Source organism: Oratosquilla oratoria, chromosome 18, assembly GCF_046742065.1.
Source record: "Oratosquilla oratoria isolate Oo_2021 chromosome 18, ASM4674206v1, whole genome shotgun sequence".
In the NCBI taxonomy this organism is placed as follows: Eukaryota; Metazoa; Arthropoda; class Malacostraca; order Stomatopoda; family Squillidae; genus Oratosquilla; species Oratosquilla oratoria.
In genome coordinates this window covers 63,259,852-63,285,834 of record NC_134794.1, presented here as the reverse complement: position 1 = coordinate 63,285,834, position 25,983 = coordinate 63,259,852, and the positions used below count along the sequence as shown (strand labels likewise).

Below are 25,983 nucleotides of genomic sequence, written 5' to 3'. Positions count from 1 at the left end.
TTTGTAATTTAGCAGTCATCTTATACTACCGATATGAGATAAATTCATAAGAATTTGCTCTAATTTTGTACCTCGTCTTATACACGGAAATATACGGTAGACATTTGGGAATGGATGCTAAGAGGAGATTGTATTTACCTAGTTGTATTTTACGGGAAGGGGAGCTACGCTTGTGGTGTCCTGCCTAATTTGTATTTCTAGTTTGCTCTTAAATTCATGAATGGTTTTTGCACACATTATTTTTTCATTCAGCTTGTTCCAGGTGTCCACCACTCTATGTGGAAAACTGTTTTTCTTCAGATCTCTTCTATAACTATGTTTTTTGATTTTCTTTCCATGTCCTCTTGTCCTTGTTTAACAAGTCCTCTCTATGGAGTATTTCTGTGCCCTTCATGATTCTGTAGATGGTCAGTAGGTTGCCTCTCTCTTCTTTGCTCCAGAGTCGGTAACCCCAGTTTAGCCAGTCTCTCCTCATATGACAAGTTTGCAAGTGCAGGTGCCATTTTTGTGGCTGCTTTCTATTTTCTTTATATATTTTTTGATACTCTGTGACCACAATGTCGCTGCATATTCTAGTCTCGCCCTTATCAGTGTGACTAATATTTTTTTAATCATTTATTCATCCCAGTATGTAAATGCCACTTTTATTGATCTTAGCATGTTTTAGGATTCTCCGACAATTTTATCTATTTATCATAGGACAAGTCGTTTGAGATAATTGCACCCAGATCTTTTTCGGATCCCACTTTCTTTACCTCCTTAGTTCCAATTTTATATTGTCCTGATATTTTATTTTTACTTTTTCCAAACTCCATTATGCTACACTTCATAATGTTGAAGTCCATTTCCCATTTATTACTCCAGAGGCAGAAACATGGAACATATGAGAGGAGTTTGAATGAGTTTGAGACGAGGTACCTGAGAAGTATGATGGGGGTTACTAGACCAGATAGAGTGAGAAACGGGGAGGTGAGAAGGAGAACAAGGGTGGAAAGGGAGTTGGAGATAGGGCTGATGAAAGAGTATTGGGATGGTTTGGACACATGGAAAGAATGAGTGAAGAGAAGTGTGGAGAGCAGAGGTAGGAGTGAACATGGGTGACCAAGGATGAGATAAATGGAGTAAAGGGGGCTTCTGACCCAAGGCTGTGGGGGAGTTGCAGGGATGACCTGTCATCCAGGAGGATCCAAGAGGGAAGGGGGAATGGGAGTGTGTGGAGATGGAATGGGTGGGAGTGAATTTTGTGCCTGTTTTTTGGCTACCTTCCTTGTAAGGGGAAAATAGCCATTGTTATATGTAGGTATGTATGACCCTCATATCTATAGAGGGACCAGAATATAAGATGATGACACAGAGATGGCCTCACTATAATGCACTACTTGATGGTGTGGTGGTATTTTGCTTGACTGCTAATTGAGTGATTCAAGATAAAGTCTCAGCCATGGTTGGAAATTTCAGCATTGCTGCCTGAGCCAGTACTTCAGCTCTGATGGGTAAGGATTTGTATTTACCTAGTTGTAGTATGCAGGAAATGAGCAAAGTTTGAGGGGTCCTGTCTCCTGTTCTCTAATTTTCTAATATACAAAGACTTGAATTCATGTACGGTTCCAAATTAATATCCTTGATTTCCAGTTATATTTAAATTTGAACTCATGTATTGTTTGAGCTTGGGCTATACCACCTTCTAAGCTATTCCACATATATACACACCTATATGAAAAACTATTTCTTCACATCCTCAACATGTGGTCTTTAATTCATTTCCATGACCTCTTAAAGCCCTCCCATCTTTAATTAGATCTCTTCTATCAAAGTAATTGATAGAAGAAATCTTCTGGTTAAAGATAGGAGGACTTTAAGAGGTCATCGAAGCAAATTAAAAAAAAAGACCACATGCATGTGAAAGCTCACACATGATCAGGCCATATATAAGCTCCAAGCTCTCATCTGGGAGGATAATAGCTATCAGCCACAAGTATCACATGTGATCCAAGATCATGATGAATCACAACCAGATATATATATATATATTTTATTTCTCTCTCTTTCTCCAGAGACAAGGGAATTCTGCCAGCTGCTGTGGAGCTGTGGGAATCCAATCAATGAAACTCTGGGCAATAATTATTATTACAATTAGGGATTACAAACTTTCAGTAGAAAATGATAACTAGAATATAGGAGGTAAGAACAATATTTCATGCTTAACTATTACTGTACAATTGGTATAGTTATCTATCTTTATTTGGAAGAAAAAGCAGCACCAAAGTTCTGTAGTAATCTGGTATTAATGCAATATTCATGAAATACAATTATTACATTTTCAAATAATGTTTGTAGTTATCCAGAAGTTATGTAGTAATATTCTGGTTTATTGTGACATAATTTCTGGAAAAAACATCCATTTTATGTAATTTTTGATACCTTGTTGTCTTGTACTCAGTCTTAGGGTATCTTTGGTTAGAAAGATTTTCCAATACAAACTTTAAGTTGTGCATCAACCTGAACTTAAAAACAATATCACAGGAACATACATGTTTTGGAAAAATCAGAGTAACATGTTTACAAAAACACAATGTTTACATGTCCTTGGCAATCACAAGAAAATTATTATCATTATCACTATTATTATTATTGTTGTTGTTGCTACTGTGTCTTGTTGCATTGCTTGTGACTCAGGCAGTGGATAGGTGGCAGGAATTGAAGAACGATCACCCCCTATGCGGGAAATAACAATAACACAAAAAGAAATAATGGATCAACTAATGAACCTTAATGAGGAAATTCCACGGCCCAGACAAAATTACAAATTGGATACTAAAAGAATGTAAAGAAGAATTAATGGACAAAATATATAATATAATAAGTTGTTCATTTAAAGAAGGAAAAATACCAATATTGTACCAATATATAAAGGAGGAAACAAAGAAGATCCAACAAATTATAGACCAGTCTCCCTTATAAGCACTGTAGCCAAAATGTGAAAGAATGATCAAGAATAGGATAAAACACCAGGAAGAAAACAATATAATAAACCTGAGACAGTCTGAATGCAGACAGGAAAGATCATGTGCCACAAACTTTATCTGTTTCTACTCAAGACTAATAGATATAATAGAAGAAAGGGATGGATGGGCTGGTTGTGCTTTCCTAGACTTACAAAAAGCCTTCGACAAAGTACCACACAAAAATCTATTAAAAAAAAAACTGGAAATTATAGGAAGGATACAAGGTAAATTACTAGAAAGGATGGAGGATTTCTTGCATGGCAGAAAAATGAGAGTAGTGCTCAGAGAAAAGAGTTCAGCTTGGGAGGAGGTGATTAGTGGAGTTCCACAGGGATCGGTATTGGCTCCAATAATGTTCACTATTTATGTGAATGACATGGATAAAGATGTGGATTGTTAGATGAGCTTCTTTGCAGATGATGCTAAACTGCTGAGCAAAGTGAATACTGAAACACTGTGAATCACTACAGAGACCTAAACAAGGTTTGGAAATGGAACAGAAAGTGGGAAGTAGACTTCACTATAAAGAAATGTAGCATAATGGAGTTCAGAAAAAAGCATACATACATATACCAAAGGCTTTTTCTCCCTTACAAGGGAGGTAGCCAAAAAACAAAGGCATAAAAACCATTCCCACTCATTCCATCCTTAATACACTCCACTCCCCTCCACCCTCCCTCTTATCTTGGCACCTCCTGGATGACAAAGGTCATCCCTGCATCTTGTCCACTGCCCTGGGTCAGAAGCAGTGTCACAAGACACAGCACATCCACAGCAAGGCTGCTTCATTAATCGGCGACCCCACCTCTCCGTCCCCTCATGCAGAAAAGGAGATGGGGAGAAATCCCTTTGGGCTGTGTCAGATTTTTCTCACACATACTACCTCACTCCCCATCCCCCACCCATTCCACCTCATACATCATATCATCCATATACAACCATTCTCCATTCACCCCTGTCTTTTGTCCTCTCCTGTCCTTCCTTAACAGACATTCCCCTCTTCCCCTTTCACCCCATCCATCCATCTCATCCAAGGTCGCTCCCTCATGTTCACTCCCTCCACATCTGCCTTCCATACCTCTTTTACTAGTCTTTCTTCACTCATTCTTTCCATGTGTTCAAACCATCCCAATACTCTTTCATCCACCCTATCTTCCAACTCCCTTTCCACCCCTGTTCTCTTCCTCACCTCCTGTTCTCCACCTCACCTCAGGAAAAAAAAAGAAAAAAGAAAAAAGAGAGAGAGAGAGACTATCAGGACATTATAAAATTGGAACAAAGAATGTAAAGAAAGTGGGATCTGGGAGTAATTTATTATCTTAAATAACATGTCCCCTGATAAACAGATAAACAAAACTGTCGGAGAATCTTACAACATGCTAAGATCAATAAAGGTGGCTTTTACCTATTTAGATGAAGAAATGGTTAAAAGAAATACTAGTCACACTAATAAGGCCTTGACTAGAGTATGCTGTGACACTATGGTCACCCAGTACCAAAAAGAATATAAAGAAAATTGAATGAATCCAGACAGCAGCCATGAAAATTGCCCCAACACTTTCAAATTTGTCATATGAGGAGAGATTGGCTAAATTGAAATTACCGTCTTTTGAACAAAGAAGAGAAAGAGGTGACCTGCTGACCATTTACAGAATCATGGAAGGCACAGAAGTCCTTGATAGAGAGGACTTACTAGATTGGCATAAGAGAAATACAAGGGAGCATGATGAGAAACTCAAAAAGGATAGTTATAGAAGATACCTGGAGGAAAAAAAAAAAAAAAAAAATCCACACAGTGGTGGATATCTGGAACAAACTGGATAAAACAATAGTGTGTGCAAAAACTATACACAAATTTAAGAGCAAACTAGACAATGCAAGATACAAAGACTGGACACCATGAGCATAGCTCCCCTTCCTGTAAGATACAACTAGGTAAATTCATGGAGCTAAGATAAAAGGGAAAAGCAAATGGGTGATGTATGTAGGCACTCTTCTAAGCCACTGATACACTTTCTTTCCTTGATCACGCAGTAAACTATCACATACATACATGTACCAAAGGGCCCTTTCCCCTTATAAGTGGGTGGTCAAATCAAAGCATACTATGGACAACACAAACATGCTCGCTACGGTTTCTCACCATAGGAAGGAAAAACATATATACAAGTCTCTTAACAATTTCTCATTTGTGCAAACAAATATGATAAATAGGTGCCTTTCTGTATGACACTTTAGGAACAAGGGGCGAGTGGAAAATGGCCATGTATAAATGATACTGTGATGCAAGGAAGGGAGGAGTGGGAGATGGGTGTGTGTGTGTGTGTGTGTAAGGAGTGGTTATGTATGAATGATATTTTGATGTAGCCTGAAAGGATCTCTCCCAGTCTTCTCTTTCTCTGCATGAGGGGACAGAAAGAAAGAGGGAGAGAGAAAGGGAGGGGTCGCTGATTACGTGAAACTGCCTTGCTGTGAATGTGTTGTGTCTTGCTGCACTGTTTCTGCCCCAGGTAATGGGCATGATACAGAGATGACCTGTCATCTATGAGGAGCTAAGATGAGAGTGAAGAAAGAGTGGAAGGGAATGGAATGGGTGGGAGTAGGTACTTGCCTTTTGACTTGGCTACCTTCCTTGTAAGGGGGAAAAAGCCTTTGGTATAAAGAGAGGAACAAGGAACAATTTGGTATAGGCACACTTAAAGGCACATTTGGAAAGTTGCATGGCACAGTTGGGAAACAAGTTCTTTGGTAGTTTCTAAAATGACATTGATATCTATAGGGATTTAAGTCAAATATACAAGTCAAGTATTCCATTATGACAGTTTCAGTTAAAGAAATAAACAACACTTCTTTTATAATGAATTGATACAACAAATTTGATGTCTTTGTTACTGGACACCAGTGATAGTCTTCTGTATCTATCTATATAACAAGGGCTTGATTAAAGAAACAAACAAGACTATGCTTTTACAATGAATCAATATGACAATTTTCTGTCTTTGTAACCAGATACAGGAAGCTCGCTGGATGAGCGGGTTAGGGTGTCATTACTCGTGGTGAAGGTCAAGAGGATGGCGGTTCGAATCCTGCCACTGGCAAGGTTGAACCAAGGGCATAGTTAATTAAATTCCATGCTACAAAGCCCTCTGTCCTAGCCTTCTGGTAGGGGGGGAGTTTGTGATGTTAAACCATATCATCGTAACCAGATATGAAAACTGCACACAAAAAGGTATATGGGGACTCCTTTCCTCAACTGTATGAGCTAATTGAGGTACTGTACTCTATTATTTTCTGTAAACAATGAAAAACATCATCTATCCTTATTCACCTAACCCAGAAAACAACATTTTATCTTGAGTGACTTGTGGGCCAAGCTGGTGGCTGTCAATGGTTATCTGTGAGTTGGGAGTCTCATGCAAAAGACCTGGAGCAATGGATTTCTTGATTATTCATATAAATTAGCTGCAAATTTTTCACTTCATTTTCATTAATTAAATCTCTAAAAAGAACTTTTCTTTGTCTTATAAATATATCTTCATTTAACATGATAAATTAAATACAATGATGATTACATACTTAATATAATCCTTCACAGTTGTACTCCAATAAATTCATAAAACTTTAATTACCAAAATATTTTTAGGGTCTTAAAATATAAAATATATCAAACTCTTGTTAACTCCTTTGCTACAAGGATGTTCTTTACATATTGTGTTGGGACTCATGACCTCATTCAGCCAAGAGGCACCATTCTATACCAAAGAGTACTTTACATTAATTTTGGAAGCTGTCAGGTTATCTTGTTAATTTCTGTGATATGTACTAAAATTTACACTGAGAACTACTGACATCACTGTAATGGCAACCCTGATTTTATGAAGTAGTAACCATTATTTTGTGCCTCGGGCCATGTTTGGGTCCGAGAGTGCCATAAGAAAATCCACTTGTTTCAGTGCCACTGCCATTGACTCTGTTAGTTTCGGGATGATTGATGGCTGAATAGTTGCAATGCTGCACAAGTGATGGGCAGCTGACAGCTGGTTTCGGATTCCTGTTAATATCTGGAAACATTGCTGAAGTCGTCCTCGTGCTTCTACTAACCAACCCTCTGTCACTCCACGCAATTCTCGTTCCTGTGTTACCTGAATCAGAAACAACAGATGTGACAATGTAAATAAATGGGAAGAACCTAAGACAGGTATACAAGTATATGAATCTGAGAAACTAAGGCAGTTTACTGCCATAAGTCTATCTATATACTAAAGGCTTCTTCCCCCTTACAAAGGAAGTAGCCAAGTCAAAGACATGCACCCACTCCCATCCATTCCACCACCCTTGTTTCCCTCTCATATTAGCTCCTCATGGATGAAGGGTCCTTATCTCTTGCCCATTGCCTGGGTCAGAAGCAGTGACTAACTCTATTCAAGAGAGTATAATATAAACCTCATCATGAATAGTCAACAAATACAGTATATTCTGCCTGTTGCCATGTATCTTCATTCAGTTGCAGTGAACCCCTGATGTTGCCACAGTATCAAACTTACCATAATGAACTCTAAAATCACTACTTGATTCATGTTTACTTTGGTAGCAGCTAGGAATTTCCATTCAACTTTAGGAAACCCATTAAGACAAAGTATTAACTTGCACTTCACCAAGATTGCTGATTCCTCACATAATCTAATTTTTGTTCTTCAATAAATCTTAACAAAGCTTCTCTTACCAAGTCAGAGCTAGTAATCTATTTTCATAGTTCTCTCTTAACTTGATAACAGCAATAGGGCTTTATTGGTCATAACTGTGGTGTGCAAATTTTTCAGAGTATATATCAAGGAATTTTTCCATCTTACAAGGGAGGTAGCCAAAGTCAAAAGGCATAATTCCACTCACATTAACCACCCCTCCCTCCTTTCTTTGCTCCTCCTGGATGACAGGTCATCCCTGCATCTTGCCCACTGCCCTGGATTGGAAGCAATGCAGCAACATACAGTACATCCAGAGCAAGGCCACTTCATTTAATCAGCAACCCCTCCTCTCTGTTGTCCCCTCATGCCAAAAAAGAGAAGATGGGAAGAAATCCTTTTTGGCTGCTTCAAAATATAATTTACACACAACTGCTCCCTAACCCCCCATCCCCCACCCACTCCCTTCCATGCATTACAGCTTCATCCATATACAACCATTCCCTATCTTCTGTCATCTCCCTTCCTTCCTCAACAGATTCCCCCTCTTTCTCAATGCCCCTTTTACCCAATCCATCCATCTCATCCTTGGTCACCCCCTCTAGTTCACTCCATCCACCTATGCCTTCCACACTTCTTTTACTAATCTTTCTTCACTCATTCTTTCCACATGTCCAAACCATCCCAATACTCTTTCATCAACCCTATCTCCCAACTTCCTTTCCACCCCTGTTTTCCTTCTCACCTCCTCATTTCTCACTCTATCCAGGCTAGTAACCCCCTATCATACTTCTTTGGCACGTCATCTCAAATACATTCAAACTCCTCCTCTATTATGTTCTGTGTTTCTGCCTCATACAGTGCTGTCAGCACAATCACTCCTTCATACAATCTCCTCTTAGCATCCATTCCCAGATGTCTATTTCTCATTACACTTTTTTCATATCCCACAAGGCATTTACTCACTTCTCTCAATCTACATTCTACCTCCACTCCTCCCTTTCCTGCCACATTTGCATCCAAGTATCTAAAGCTATCCACTCCCTCCAGTCTCTCTCCCTTAATACTCACTTCCAGTCTGCTGTCACTTTCTCCCCTTGTACATCTCATCACCTTACTTTTACCCATTTATCTTCAACTTCTTTCTTTTGCACACCTTCCCAAACTCTGTCAATAACTTCCTCAATCCCTCCTCTAATCCTGCTACAAGCACAGAGTCATCAACAATCAACAACTGACTTATCTCCCACTTTTCTCCATTTTCTTTAACCATCTCAAATCCCCTACCCAATACCCTTGCATTTACCTTTTGCACCACCCCATCCATGTATAAATTGAACGGCCAAGGTGACAACACATCCCTGATGAATTCCCACCTTTACCTCAAACCACTCACTATCTCCAATTCTAATCCTAACACAAGCTCTACTACTCTCACAAAAACTCCTGACTGCTCTTAAAAGCTTTCTTCCTATCCCATAAATCTTTAATACCTCCCACAGTGCCTTCCTGTCTACCCTGTCGTAAGCCTTTTCAAAATCCATAAAAGCCCAAAAAACATCCTCATCTTTTCCTAAAGCTTTCTCACACATCTGTTTTACCACAAAAATCTGATTACGCAACCCCTACCTCTCCTAAACCCACACTATTCCTCACCACTTACTTCCTGTGTTCCTCTCCTAATCCTCTCAATCAAGACCCTTCCATAAGCCTTCCCAACTACACTCAACAAGCTGATTCCTCTGAAACTACTACACTCACACTTGTCCCCTTTTCCCTTGTAAAGTGGAACAATACAGGCACTCCTCCAGTACTCTACCCACTCTTAAACAAACATTAAATAACCTCACCAGCCAGTCCACCATCACTGTACCTCCTTTTTTCAGACATTCTGCATGACTTCCATCCAACCAAGGTGCCTTACCTGCTCTAATCATCTTAAAAACTGTCTTCACTTCATCTTTCCTTATTTCTCCTCCATTTTCTTCACTCAGCATGGTCGTTTTCTTAGCACTTCCCACTGCAAATACCTTTCCCTCCCTATCCTCCTTCACATTTAGCAACTCCTTAAAATACTCTGCCCATCTTCCTCTTACTGCCTTCTCTTCTATTATCATCTCTACATCTGCACCTTTTACCTTTTCTTCTCTACTTGATTTGCCTCCTCTTCCTCTCTTAATTTCTTTCCAAAGCATCTTTTTATTACTTTCAAAATTTCCTGTCATACTCTTACCTCATTTCACATCTGCTCTTCTCTTTGCCTCGTTTATCTTATGCTTTACTTTTCTTCTCTTTTCTTTGTACCTCTCATATGATTCTCTCATCCTATTTTGTAACCAATCTGTGAAAGCTCGCTTCTTCTCTTCTACAACCTTCTTTACTTCCTCATCCCACCACTCACTACCCTTCCTTCTATTTCCTCCTGTCCTCCTTGTTCCACACACCATCTTTGCACACCTTGTGACTCCCTCCTTGAACCATCCCCATTCCTCCTCCACTCCTATTTCTACTCTATCCCTCACTCCCTCCCACTCCTCTCTCAGCTTCTTCTTGTACTCCTTCTCCTTTTCTTTCTCATTTAAGCAGTTCACCCTAAGCACCTCCCTACCTCCTGTCTTTTCCTCTTTCTCTCTCTATCCTCCACTCTCAACTTACCTTCCACCAGAAAATGATCTGATATTCCCCCAATCTCTCCTCATAACAGGTACATCCTTAACTCTTCCTACTATACTCCTGGTTACCACTATATAGTCCATTAATGCTCTATCTACCACTATTTCATCCACCACCCTCTCCCATGTGTACTTATGCTGGACTTTCTTCCTAAACACTGTATTCGCTATCATCAACTCAAGACACATCTCCAACATCAACTCTCCACTACAATTTTTTCTGGAACTCCACACTTCCCAACAACTCCATCTATTGGTTCACTTCCTACCCTAACATTAAGGTCTCCCAATACCACTGCATTGACATTTCTCCCTAATCCCTCTACACACTCATTTAAATCCATCCAAAAAGCCTTCCTTTCCTCTACCAGGCCCATATGCACTTACAAAAACCCACATCTCCCTTCCCAGAGGAGAGGGGGCGGCCTTGCTGTGGACATGCTGTGTCTTACAGCACTGCTTTTGACCCAGGGCAGTGGAGAGGATGCAGGGATGACCTGTCATCCAGGAGGTGCCAAGATAGGAGGGAGGGAGGAGGGTGGAGGGGAGTGGAATATATGGGAAATGAAATGGGTGGGAGTGATTTCTATGCCTTTTCTTTTTGGCTACCCCCCCATGTAAGGGGGAAAAAGCCTTTGGTATATCTATGTATGTATGTATAATGTATCAACGTAATATGCAATTTTGTGAGCGGAAATAAAAAACAAAAAAGGTGCTAAAACAGATTTCGTAAGTAATGAAGTGTCGGACGAATGGTACGCCATGTTTGTTATGATAGATGCCGACGTCAAAGAAATGAAAGGATGATAAATTCGTCTAACCTAACCTGTGTTTAATAAATCATTACCTGCAAATTAAATGTCATTCGGCTCGTCCTCGTTGTCATCGTCGTGAGAGACGTTGGCGGGCTTTTCAACCACTCTTTCAGTTTGCGGAGTATAGAAAGTTTGAAGGAATGCATGTATCTCCGCTCCATAACATTCTTTCAAGAAAATGTACCTGGCGAGGTACTGTCGGAAGTACCGAGGCCGTCAATTGACAGATGACAAGATGACGTCCCGATCCTATGCTACCAACTTCGTTCATTAGCATATTTGCTTGTAGCAAGGTATTTTCTATTTTCATTTCTGCCCATAAAATTGCATATTACGTTGATACATTTTAATTTACAAAATTAAAAAAAAAAAAAAAAAAAAAAAAAATGACTACAGTTGGAGTGGAGCGAGACTAGACCAATGCAAAATCGCTGCCTATGTTGTGGACGCTATCATGTCATAGCCATGATAGCATGAATGAATGCGGTGGCATTGACTCGAAAACTGTCAAAGTTTTCACAATTTTCTTGTCAAGATACATGCAACTTGGTTGTAACTTTTGCTAGGCAGGCAGGCTATCTACGAAACGTGTCAAAATAGTACGTCACTGCCCGAGGCATTTTTTTGCACTGAAGCCACACATAAGGTGCACCTCACGATAAGGCGTACTACCCGATTTTGGCTGATTTTAAGGATTTTGCCCGCGCCTTATGGTCCGAAAAATACAGTACAGTAATAGTGGATTGGCTAGTGAGGTTGTTTATTGTGTGCTTAAGGAAAGGTAGGATGCCAGAGGAGTGGATTGCCTGTATAGTTCAACTTTACAATGGAAAAGGGGAAAATATGAGTATAGTGGCTTCAGAGGGATCAGTTTGCTGAGTATAGTTAGAAAGGCTTATGGAAGGGATTTAACTGAGAAGAACAGTGTGGGTTAAGGAAAGGTAGGGGTTGCATGGATCAGATTTTGGTAAGGCTATGTAAGAAAGCTTTAGGAAAAGGTAAGGATATATATGTATATATATATATATATATATATATATATATATCAAAAGAAACTTTTACTGTTATTAAATGAAGTTTGCATAGAAAACTATAGGAAAACAAAATATCAGTTATCAATTTGCCTTGGTTTAGGCGTGGTGGTGTAGTGAAGTTACATATTTTGTCACTTGGAAGTAGCAGGTGGTAAGCAGTGGTCATACATGGGTGAACTACAGGGAACTTTTCTTTTACATTCTTTTTTACACTTTTTCACATTTTGTTCATCACCACTGATGTTTGAATTGTCCACTGCTTCCTTTTCACAGTAATGGCTTTTGTGTAAGGTATCTTACACACCAGTGTATAAACTCATTCACCCTGTGATGCCAAACTTCATTTTAAGACATATGGGAGTGAAGTATAGCCTTCAATCATATGATGTATGTTGCAGTTACATGCTGTTCATCATATGATGTATGTCACATTTTATGGGTTAAAACTTACCTGTTTCTTGGTCTGCTGAAGAGCCTCCATGGCTTCTGCCATTCGTACACCTAACTCCTGCATTTCCACTTCCAGTTTATCAGCATATGCACACTCAACGCCACTGCTCCGTAAAGGAGCATTGCTGTGCCAACGTGCAATTGCTGAAGTCATCTTGCGTCTTGGACCCAGTTTTCTGTCAAATTGCAATTTTCTCTAAGATACATAAAAATACATACATACATATACCAAGGCTTTTTCCCCCTTACAAGGGGGGTAACCAAAAAGAAAAAGGCATAAAATCATTCCCACCCATTCCATCCCTGAATACACTCCACACCCCTCCACCCTCCCTCTTATCTTAGCACCTCCTGAATGACGGGTCATCCCTGCACCTTGTAAGTTGTGGTCTATCAAAAGAACTAGGACCACATCATCTTGGTATATAGATAGATGTGCATTCATATTACATGGGTCACACTACCTGGGTAAATGACAGGAACATACAAGAAATTTTTTGCCTGTGATGTACTTACTGAATGCCACATTCTTTAAGGTCCTGGTCAGTGAGAGTCAGAAACACCTGCAAATCTACATCTTGTTCTCGAAAAACATTCATATACGAATGTAGCCCCAACTCGTTCAGGAGACTTTCTAGATCAGTTGGTACCACAGTAGCTATAACAGAAAGATAACAAAGGAAATTATATTACATACATACATAGACCAAGGGCTTTTCCCCCCTTACAAGGGAGGCAGCCAAAGTCAAATAGCATAATTCCACCCCCATTCACCACCCCTCTCATCTTGGCTCCTCCTGGATGATAGGTCATCCCTGTATTTCGCCCATCCCCCTGGGTCAGAAGCAGTGCAGAAAGACACAGCACATCCAAAGCAAGGCCACTTAATTTAATCTGTGATCCCCCACCCCCCTAATGCTCTCATGCATTAACATTGAAGACGGAGAGAAGTTCCTTTGGGCTGCGTCAAAATATCATTTGCACATAACCACTCCCTAACCCCTACCCACTCCCTTCCATGCATCACAGTATGATCCATATATGGCAATTCTCCACTCACCCCTACCTTTTGCCTTCTTCCTTCCTTCCTCAACAGACATCCCCTCTTGCTCAATGCTCCTTTCACCCCACCTATCCGTCCATTTCATCCTCAGCTGTCCCCTCATGTTCACTCCATCCACCTCTGCTTTCCACACTTTTTACTTGTCTTTCTTCACTCATTCTTTCCATGTGTCCAAACCATCCCAATACTCTTTCATCAACCCTATCTCCCATCTTTTCTTCCTCCCCCATTCTCCTCCTCACCTCTGTTTTTCATTCTATCCAACCTTATAACCCCTACCATACTTCTCAGACATTTGATAGAATGAGTGATATCACATACAGTCAATTAATCAATCCAATTCCTCAGGTCTCTCTTGCAGGAGACCCACAATTCCCAGGTACCTGGCAATGGCCACCAGGCAAGTCCACAGGTCTCTCCAGGAAGAAATAGTGTGTTGTCTAGAGATTGTTCATGTTGGTCAGTGTATGATAAGGTGTTCAGTGTTTTGCATGGTGATTGCATCTAGGTCAGTTTGATTCTATGACCAGGTCTATTTTGTGTTGGTACTCTCCTAAACACAAATGTATAGTGTGGTTCTTACTTCTCTTGAAAGAGATTTTCTAAGGATTTTATGTCAGGGGGTTTTGGTGAAAAGTTGAGTTTGGTGGTCTGTCTTGAAGAGCTTGTTTAGTGACCTGGGTGTGAATGTGTTTATGTGAGGATGTCTTGTGTGGTACTGGTGGTAGATTGTTGTATATATTGTATAGCACCCAAATTACAGCCCTTGATAGATATCTTTAACCATTCTTGGTTGCACAATAGAACCCAAACAATCTGGAAAAGAGCACATAGGATACACATTCTGAAATTAAACAACCTGACAGGGAACCCTGCTTCCTACATTCTTATTAAGGAGGTAAGCTACCTCTGGATTTAGAAAGTGGTGAGACAGAGGAATGGGTTCGTAAATTGAAGCATTAGAGAGTAAGCCTTAAGAAAAAATTTTGCTTTATGGAAAACTGAGGGGGACCATTTAATAATGAAAAAAAAGAGGGAAGGCCAACATATATAAAATAATGTGAATATCACTCTTGTTGTGGTTATTGCTGTCTAAAGTTTAATGTGTATGACAGGGAAAATATAAATCAGGATGGCACCATTTACGTAATATTCTGAGATCATCCCTACCTGAATCAACACACAAAGCACCTCCTCTCTGTCGCATCTGGGAGCGTTTTGCTTCAACTGCTGCTGGTCCATCTTCAAGCTGCGGTGCCACCACAGGACCTCCTGCAAGCAAAATTAAATTCTTTACAGCTACACCAAAGCTCCAAACTTATTTCCACTATCTTGCCTTGGATTTTGCTGACTGGAAATCCACAGTGAAGGTCCTTGAACATGCTTATCAATTTCTCAAAGAAGAAACATTTGACTGTGTCTGGTCTGTTATATTAGAGTGGGTCTGGTTCTATATCACTAGCTTGTAGGTCAACAACTCTCCTTATGTGAGCAAAAATAGACAAAGCTGATGGAGTGAGATCTTTGGCTAAGTGCAATGATCAAAATCACTTTCCTGGTGGAATTAAGAAAAGACTACATGTCTAAGGGATGTGAAGAAATCCAGTTTTCTATGTAGATCCATAAATACTTTGAACATCTTAGAAGGTGCTGTAGCCCAAGCTCGAACAGTACATGAAATAAAATCTAAATATGATAATTGGAAATCAAGGATATAGATTAAGTTGGAACTGTATATGAATTTCAGGCTAAGTATGATCAAATTGGAGAGTAGGAGATGGGACCCAACAAGTGTTGTTCCTTTCCTGTATACAGTGAAAGCCCTTGTATCCAGCACCATTGGGACCATAGGCATACCGGATATTTAAAATTTCCGGATGTTTGAAGGTTTAAGAAAATACACCGCAATATTTCATCGCAATAAAAATGGCACAAATGCGTTGTATTTTGTTATTCACTAATATAGACTACTTGGAAACACATCCTAGACTGCAATCTGTTCACTCGGTACGTAAGCTGAGCGAATCATTGTGGAGAGAAATCGAATTGTCGTTCCTTGGAGATAGATAGATATATAGAACTTTTATTTACTTTTATTTGAAGCTATAATCATTTCAAGAATGCCTAAACATTCGAAGAAGAAGCGTGTGTTTCATGAAAGCTAAGAAACTGAATTAAATCATCGAGATACTGGAGACGACTCATAGCAGTGACCTTGAATAGTGCTGCTGATGCGCCAGCCCGGGACGCGCGAAGCCGAGCGCGTTTTAACCCCTTCACCGCCCTCCGTATCCTCGTTTCCAATGACGTCACCGCAACCATCGAGCATGCGTTACGTACATCACGAGACTACAAATGACGCTCCGAGTGCTTTTTTTTCATCACAAGAGCGACTGTCATTGATCATAACTTTGGAAGGACACATAATCTTCTTTCTCACTTGGTTAGAGTCAATTCCATCATTACAAAAGCACTTGAACAAGATAAAAACATTGATTCATTGCCAAATAAAGTCTATCTATCTATCTATCTATCTATCAATCTATCTAACCTGGAGACAATGAGAGACGTCACTTCCTGAAACCCTCGCCTTCTGACCTCCTGATACCTCGTAAAACGGGGGATCAGGTACCAGCTACACTTTATAATAACATGTGAATGACATAGAATGCATGAAGATTGGCGCAGAGAAAAAAATCGAAATGAAAAATACAAAAAAATGCAATGAAATGTATTTTGAACTTCAAAGCTCAATATCTCAAAACTACCCTTTTCTCTACATTTTTTCTATCTCCTCCGTAACTACTCGGGCGATTTTAATGGGGTTTGGATCATTTGAAAGCTGAATAAATTTGCAAACTTTTTATTGTGGGATTTTTTTATTTCTATGATAGAAGTTGATATATTGTATTTTGAAAAAAAATATGACACGTTTATAAAAAAAAATCTTTCTCCTAAACTAAGAGGAAATTCCAAAAACGCCACAATGATTTTTTAGGTAATGCTATAGAGCATTTGTGGTATTTTTTTCAGCATGCTCAGTCAATGGATAAGTGAGGAGATAGAACTTTTGTAATTGGTCAAAAAACGGTTTTTTATTAATAACTTCATTGTTTTTCAACCAAATGATATGAAAATTGGTGGTGAACATCTCAGTATATGTATATATAACATATTAAAAATTCGCGAAATTCCGATTATAATTGACGAAGTTCGTTTTCGAGCGCGACGGCCCCCTTAATGTCGTATATCGTAGAAGAACCTATCCCGTATTCTTCCATGATTATTTTCCTGTTCTCTCCTTTCTCCAGATGTCTGCATATGTCCACTTTCTGCTTAACTGTAAGCACTACACGTTTTCGCTTATCAACTTTGGGCATGATGAAATTTCACTGGCAAGTGGCGAACACGTGAGTAGGAATGTAGCAGCAGTCCAGCAATACAAACACATCCGTGGCGTGAACGAAGTGGCAGCGGGAGACAAAGTGAGCGCCAGCCGCCATGCAGTATGGCTCACAGCGCACTCCTCTGGCAGCAGCGGGAGCAACTACAAAAAATATGCCGGATATTTGAAGTTGCCGGTAACTAGGGTGCCGGATACAAGGGCTTTCACTGTACTACAATTAGGCAAATACAACTACATGCAGGTACCCATCACTGGTCATGAGAGTTACTAAATACCAATACATATACTAACCTTTGGAGCTCCATTGTTGAATGAGAGTTACAATAGAAGAGTAGCCTGCCTCATGAGCAATCCTTATAGCACAATGGCCTTGGTGTGTGGTCAAGGAAGGTAGTGCACCATACTGCAAAAGTAAACTGACCATTGCTACATCTCCCGTTCCAGCTGCAGCAATGAGTGGTGTCTGCCCAGATCCTCTCTTACTTTGGGAGATAAGAAACACAGATATTCATTCCTCACAAAATGCCATTACTTTGGGATGAAAAATAAAAATAAAAATAAAAAATAAAATAAAAAATAAATAAATAAATAAACTATATGAAATAAAATACTCTGTTTCTGAGATTGCAACTATGACCCACAACCCGAACTTCAGTTCCTTGCATTTATTCAGAAAACTTATCAACATTGATGGCAAACACATTGAACTTCACCTCACACTCATTTTTTTTCTTCCCTAAAACCAAACCAGGAGGTGGCAAGATAAGAGGGAGGGTAGATGGGAGTGGAATGTATTGGGGATGGAATGGAGGGGAATGGTTTTCATGCCTTTGTTTTTTGGCTACCTCCCTTGTAAGGGGGAAAAAGCCTTGGTATATGTATGATGTATGTAAAACCAAAGTATTTACCATGTGTTTGGATTGGCCCGATGCTTTAACAGTAGCTCTGTAACTCCATGATGACCTGAGCAAACAGCATGAAACAGGGCCGTTCTATCCATAGAATCCCGAGTTTCTAAAATACTGCCAGCCTAAAAATGTAAACATACAAATTATCTTCTATATACATAAAATAGACAAAACAGTATTCAGTATAAAACTCCTGATCTTCACTTTTTATACTTATAAAATTTATTCATTGGCAAAATAAAAAATACTTAAAATCTGTAAAATAAAAGATTACACGTTATATATCTTGTATGAAGGTTTCAATTTTTGTTTTATCTGTTCTGTCTTCAAAGTTATTCCAAGAATTTACACATTGTGTGTGCATGTGTGTATTTACCTAGATGTAGCATACAGGATAAAAGGGACAATAATTTTTTTTTTTTTTATGGGTGTCGCATGACTATATGGTGGATGTATGTTTTGGCTTGCCTACTCCCTTCATAAGGGAATGAGGCCTTTTGTTATATGTATGAATATAATTTCAAAAAGTAGTAAAAAAATAACACTCTAATTACCTTGAGTAGTAGCTTCACAACCTCATCATTACCACACATAGCAGCAAGCATAAGAGCAGTACATCCCATGTCATTACGTATGTGTACTGAGGCTTTGAAATTCATCAGAAGTAGTACAACATCCTTATGGCCATAGTAAGCAGCATACATAAGTGGAGTCCATTGCCCTTTATTTTTTCTATTAACAATTTCCTTGTCACTGTGCATTTGAAAAGAAAACATTTTAGTATGGATAACGATATTACAAAAAGAATGATGTTTACTAAAGGAAACTGTGACACTAAGTTTACAATACTTTGCAAAATTGAGTGCCGTGTGTCAGTGCCAGTGGAAAATACACTAATAAGACTGTGTTTTAAGTGAGTAGGATTAACTTACATTTTAATGAATGTGTGAATACATCGAAAGTGTACTGTGAAAGTTCCAGTGTAAATCCTATTAGCTTTCTAGAGATAAAACGATTTAAAATATTCCGTGTCGTCCCATTCAATCAATGTAAGAAACATGCTGGCCCGCTCAGAATCAAAACAAACAAGTGATTGTGCGACATGTGGAGGGAGTGAAGATATGGTGCAATACATGTGCTGCAACTGATGTGAAAAATAGAACCACTTCTTTTGCACAGGGCTACCATTATATCAACTGATGTTTTTAATAAAAACAAACAGGTTATACTCATGTAAGATGTGCTTCGATGATCAATATGGAGACAAAAAAGACGCAATGCTCGAAGCGGAGGAAGCAGAGAAGGCCCTCGTTTGGCAAGAAAATAACCTCCCAAAAACAAACACAAACAAAAACACCCAAAACAGGATGAACAACATTACCTCGCTGGACTTAAAGACACAGATAAATACAGAAAGCTGGGACTCGGTGACCCCCCAACCAGAAACACACATCCCACCAAACACAATTTCTGAACTAACCTTGGACCAAAATAGTGAGAGAGGCAGAGTGCAAAGCAACCCCAGCTCTATTCGCACAAAGCAAATAACACAAGAACCACACTCATCTGGGGCAATTTCAAAGGCCCACAACACGAACACCAAAGCCACAGAGAAGGAGCAAGAACAAACACAAGATAAAATGCCTAGTTCAATAAACAAAGAAGGAAATAACTCCACTAGTGAACAAGATGATTTGTCTAGTTCAACAAATAAAGGAGGAAAGAACTCCATTCGTAAACAAGATAAAATGCCAAGTTCAACAAAGGTGGGAATAACTCCACTAGTGAACAGGAAAAGAATCTCAGAGGTAAAATATCTAAAATTTGCTGGTTTTATATATGCAAGAAGTGCATGTTCCATGTGAGTAAGGGGTGCAGATATGCACATCCTAGGGTTTGTCCGAGACTTCTCAAGTTCAGATTTGACAGAACAAAGGGTTGCACCCTCGGTCAAAAGTACGATTTCTACCACCCAAAACTTTGCTGAGAGTCTGAAAAAGGACACATGCAGCCAAAACAACTGCACATATACACACATATATAGAACTCACAGAATCAATAGTCCAGAGGCTCCAGGAAATGAAAGTGAGGCCCCAACAAGAGAGAGACAGGAAGAAAGTCCAAATCAAAGGAGAGGTTTTTTTAGATACAGCAAAGGAAATACAAGCCCTTCAGGCACAAATGAACCAAATCTTACAATTAGTGCAAAAACAACAACATCCACAGCAGCAGCAAATGATGGTTGCAACTGGGACACCAGTACAACCAGCGATCAACACAAGGCCGCAACACTTTCAATGGCACTCACACCATCAGTGGCCAGTTCAAGGTTTCCTGGTAAGGTCAGCGCAAGCTGCACACTAGGGAAGTATTTTCTATGCAATATACAGGGCCTTTTCCCCACCTTAAATCAAACTAAAGTGAGATATTTAGAGGAACTAGCCACAGAGAGTGATTGTCTTTTTCTCTGTCTCACAGACTCACATCTGAATGCAGATATAAAAGACGAGGAAATCAAAATAGAGGACTATACCCTGTATCGCACAGATAGAAAGGACAGAAGTCATGGGGAAGTAGTGATATACACTCCATGATCACTTAGCTGCCAGTGCAAAAGTGCTTAACCCCTTCACTACGGGCCAAAATCTCGCGGGCAGCAGTAGCTGCCAGACGTACGATGTTTCGTCATAATACTCGCATCATAAAAAATAGTCACCGCTTATATCGACCATTCTCTCTTTCACCCGTGAATTTTGATAACCATAGAAAATGTGATGAAGACAGTTTAGAGAGTATGTCATTACACAGGGGCAACTACAATAAATATAATCAAGACGCCGATATGGCAGCCTCGCATATCCACTTGCTCCTCATGCCGCCTACGTAGGCGGCACCGTATGGAAGAGGTTAATACATACTCAGACAGCTCAAATGAAATGATACAAGTAAACGTGCCCAAAATGAAGTTGATAATAATATTAGTTTATAGACCACCTAACTCCGAAACGAATAAATTCACCATCATTCTTAATCAAATTTGAGAGAGGATGGAAGAAAATGAAAATGAGCTCTTAGTGCTAGGGGATTTGAATCTATCAGGGATAAGTTGGCATTTGAGGAATGTGCAAGACAGTACGCTCAGTGACCAAATGTAAGCTCAAGAACTGGTGAGGCTTGCAGATGACCACCACTTAGAGCAAATCGTCACAGAACCTACATGTCTGAACAATACTTTAGACATTGTACTGACAAATAACAGTGATAAGATATACAGACGCTCCTCTACTTACGTTCATTCGTTTTACGTTTTTTCGATTTTACGTTTGAACTGACTGTAAAACAAAAAATTGTAAAAAAAAAAAAAAAAATTGAGTGAATTTTTTAGTTTAGCGCGCTCTCCGTAGTTCAAACGATACTTACGTATGACGCTGCGTCCATTGTTTACATTGCACAAATGACAGACTGAAAGTGCCTTGCCTCCTCCTCCTCCTCCCCTCCTCCACCATCTCAATTTATGTTGCTTGAATTTAATTTATTTGAAATTAATGATATTATTTTACAATGTTATGTGTATAATTAATGATTTAGGGGTGTTTTGTAAGATATGGTAATAGAATTTACGGATGTATAGTACAGTAACAACTTACGTTCATTTTCAACTTACGTTCGGCCGTTCGGAACGTAAATAAAACGTAAGTTGAGGAGCGTCTGTACAGAGTAAAAGTGACCAAAACCATCATGTCTGATCACAACCTGGTGGAAGTACATACCCACATACCAGAGATAACTCAAGGGAAGGATGCGAACAATAATACCAATGAAGTGAAGAACATCTCAAATATTTTCATCCATACGCACAAAAGAAACTGAAGACATGGATTAAAATTGGTCCACTTGAAAAAGACGATGGTGAACTAGTGAATGACCCAACCATGATTGCAGATATGCTAGAAAGACAGTACAAAAGTGTGTTTAGTGTGCCGGTACCTGAAGAAGTGGTAAGAAACCAAGCAGATTTCCTTGAAATAGATGGGATGAACAAAAATTGTTTAAATGACATAGAATTTACATCTGAATACATTATAAGAGACCATCAATGAACTCAAACCAAACTCAGCAGCAGGCCCATACAACCTACCTGCAGTGTTCTTAAAGAAGTATAAAAAGATTATAGCTACTACAATCAGTATAATATGGAGAAAATCACTAGAGGAAGGTATCATACCATAAGCACTGAAAGAAGGCCTAATTACCACCATTTTCAAAGGAGGTTCAAGGGGTATGGTACCCAATTACACACCTGTTTGCCTCACCTCCCACATCATCAAGGTGTCTGAGAGGGTGGTTCGGACATCTGTAGTAAAATTTTTGGAAAGGACTAGCCAGTTCAACCCGGGCCAGCATGGCTTTCGCAATGGTGGATCATGCCTCTCCCAACTTCTGGACCATTATGCAAATGTACTTGAGAAAGTAGCAAGTGGAGAGAACATATACTTAGTGTACCTGGACTTTGCAAAAGCATTTGACAAGGTGGATCACGGGATCTTGCTACACAAAGTAAAAAAAGTGTGGCATTAATGGTAAGCTCGGTATTTGGCTCAGAGACTTTCTTCATAATAGAAAACAGAAAGTGGTAGTGGAAGGCACACACTCCAAAGACTCAACAGTGATCAGTGGAGTGCCACAAGGTTCAGTGCTCAGACCACTCTTATTCCTAATCATGGTCAGTGACATAGACAAAGATATAGCTGACTCAAAGGTAACATAATTCGCGGATGACACTAAAATATCCCGAGCAATATGTACTGTTGAGGATGCAATGAATTTGCAAAAAGACCTAAAGATAATTTGTGATTGGTCAGATGTCAATAACATGAAATTTAACCACAATAAATTTGAAGTACTAAAATATGGTCTAAACATGGATTGCAAAAATTTTATATACAAAGTGGAAGAGGAAATAACAGAGGAAAAAGAGGCACTCAAAAACCTAAGAGTTTGGGTGAGCAGTGATTGTAATGTCAAAGAACACATAGCCTTAACTGCAAAATTTGGTAGAAAAATGAGTGGATGGCTTCTACAAACCATCAAAACCCAAGCACCAGAGCACCTGTTACCTCTATGGAAGACCCTTGTGGTGTCAAAGATGGAGTATGCCTGCCAGCTATGGTTGCCACATAAGATCAATGAGATCCAAGAGCTGGAACAGGTTCAAAGAGTGTTTGCCAGAGGGATTGACACTCAAATTACTACTGGGACATGCTGAAAAACCTCCAATTATACTCTCTCCAAAGATACAGAGAGCATTACATCATTATATATACCTGGAAGATATTTGAGGGCACTGTACCAAACCCATTGCCAGGGGACTTCAGGGCACAACACCACCTCAGATTTGGTAGGACCTGTGCAAGGAAAGCCATAAGCAGTTGCTCTCAACGCATAAAAACATTCCAGGCAGAGTGCTTTTTCGGTGCTGGACCACATCTCTTCAATTGTCTACCCAGGGACATAAGAGACCTGAAAGGAGTCAGCACCAAGGCTTTCAAGAAGAGGCTAGACAAGTTTTTGACATCGTTACCCGATGAGCCTCCAATACCACACGGCCCGACTTCATGGGGAGCTGCATCAAATTCCATCATTGATCAGCTTCAATACCTGAAGTGAGAGCTGAGGTGTGGAAGTGATGGGTCCCTAGACTGGCCGTGGTGAGGTCACCTAGAGCTTCAACAAGGTAAACAAGGTAAAATCAACAATAGGTCTCGCTTGTGCCTTGTGGTGGTCATACAAGATGGAAGATATTCTTTAGGTTATATTAATTTCTTAAACTATTATGTAAACTCTTGAATTGCTATTAAATTTATTTCTATAGTGCATAAGTTAGTTTTATTATTATAACAAATTGTAATCAATGCATATTTAGTATTTTCTGTACATAATATAAATTTTATATCCCTATTACTACACTTGAATAAATACATACTTATAACACTCCTGTTTGATACAGTCCTCCCACCCAATACTGGCTGATGTAAAAATATCTGCAGCTATTACTTCTTCATCTCCTGTCCACACACTCAGAGGTCGATCATAGAAGGTCTGCTCAGTCCAAGTTTCCTCCAATTCACTCATAACTGACTGCAAAATATCATGATCTAGTCATCAACGCTACAAAAATACCAGAAAATCCATATTCAAATCTATAAGGTAGTGCCAGTTTGATATGTGATGCACACTGACACTGTCACTTCAGCATTTCATATCTTCAGACATCGGCATCTCATATCATCTGGTTTTGGCAGCCCTGCGCTCTCTGATATTTGATTACAAGGACAATTGTTACCACATTACAAGGACCAAAATTCTCCAACACCTTCTTGAATTTATTTCTGCACGCGCTTTGTGTTCTGCCACACTGACACTAAGTTAAATACTGCCTTAGGCAAAGGTTATCAATATCAGCACTGACAACTACATAACTAGACGTTTATCAGTATCTATTTCAATATGACAAACCATAGTATGATAGTTGTCAGTACTTCTTCATATTGGTAATTTTTCTATATTATTTTCTTTAATATGAGGAAGACAGAGTTAAATGGATCTTACAAACCCTTACCCCGCTACGAGTAATGACTTCTCGTACTTCCATTTCACATAATAACTTCGTTGTCAATTAGGGTGACGAAAACAAACAAGTCCGGAATTATCTTAAAATGAAAACGATGCCAAAACTGTCGTATCGTGTATCCTTCAACTTTTCAAGCCAGTTTAATTTTTTCACAACCTAATACGAATGAAAGAGTATTTGATTCTTTACTCCGACAACCTTCTCAAGTTTAAGAAGTAATATAAAATCACATGCGGATAAAAAAAAAAACGAATTTCTTGTTCTTACTCGAGTTCCTCTCATCCCATTTGAGAGAACATGGCGAACTTTAATCTTTATTGCTGTAATAGCTATATAAAGAAATAAACAGTACTCGTGTGAGACATTGTTTCTTTTACATCCAACAGTCACAACTCGCCTTGTATTAACATGTGGCCTTAGCTGAAAGCTTGAGCGTTACCTGCACGGTTGCATTTCGCATCAAGCATTGGAATTGGCTGTTGTATATACAGTGGCTCACTTTCAAGAGAAGGATGAAAATGACAGACAAATTTCTAACGCTCAAGCTAGATTGTCAAGTGAAGCATCTCGCATAATAATCAAATGCTCGATTCAAAATATCTTAGGTAGGATGGCATGAATACATGAAATTCAAATGCCGGAGTAAAATGAGAATTAGATTGAGTGTACAACCCAAGGTCAAGGTCTAAATATACAGGTCAGACCGTTTGAATTATTGTGCGCAGCTTCTGACGTCATTTAGGCTGGGTCCGTTTTCTCTTTGTGAAACACTGAAGAAAACTGTGAAACGCCAAGGAAGACAGGAACTATAATATTTTATATATCATATATATTATATATTCATATATATAGACAGGAACTATAATATTTTATATATATATTTTATATAATATTTGTCAGAATATAACTAATTGCGTGGAGCGGTGCGAGCGAAGGCAACGACATTCCCGAACGACGCACCAGCTTCAACTGACAGCTATAGGACCCGAGAACCCCACTTTGAACAGCCAGGTGACGTTCACGGGCCCGCTGCGCCAACTCCCTCGAAATTCGGTCGGAAGTGGTTAGACCTTATATCCTTAGATCTTGGTACAACCTATAGACAATTCAAACGTTACGATCACCGTAAGTAGGATGAAAACTCTTTCAAATTATCGAAAGTAGCGAGAGTTAATCTGAAACCCAAATTAATTAGTTTGTAAACGCTGCCGGCTGGGAAAACGATAATTCCTCTTGAAATATATCCTTGCGCTCTAAAATGCGCTTCGCAGTTATATAGATTAATTCATGTTCTCATTGGCTTGAACCAATATCAGT

The 25,983-nt window shown here is 39.3% G+C and overlaps 1 protein-coding gene across 4 annotated transcripts; it reads right to left on the bottom strand.

Annotated features, from left to right (window-relative positions):
* Positions 1-2,225: 2,225 nt before the first annotated feature.
* Positions 2,226-24,764, bottom strand: LOC143035334 (uncharacterized). Of its 4 annotated transcripts, none has more exons than XM_076202287.1 (9): positions 24,655-24,764; positions 24,019-24,173; positions 18,590-18,788; positions 18,036-18,157; positions 17,419-17,609; positions 14,892-14,993; positions 13,175-13,316; positions 12,660-12,834; positions 2,226-7,147 (listed from the first exon to the last, which is right to left on the bottom strand). In XM_076202287.1, the coding sequence occupies exons 1-9, from the start codon at positions 24,685-24,687 to the stop codon at positions 6,896-6,898; spliced, it is 1,371 nt and encodes a 456-aa protein (XP_076058402.1). In that variant the 5' UTR covers positions 24,688-24,764; the 3' UTR covers positions 2,226-6,895. The 4 variants fall into 4 exon arrangements, with proteins under 4 accessions (XP_076058402.1, XP_076058404.1, XP_076058405.1 ...); XM_076202289.1 differs by having other exon boundaries at positions 24,019-24,169; positions 24,655-24,711; XM_076202290.1 differs by having other exon boundaries at positions 24,645-24,660.
* Positions 24,765-25,983: the final 1,219 nt, after the last annotated feature.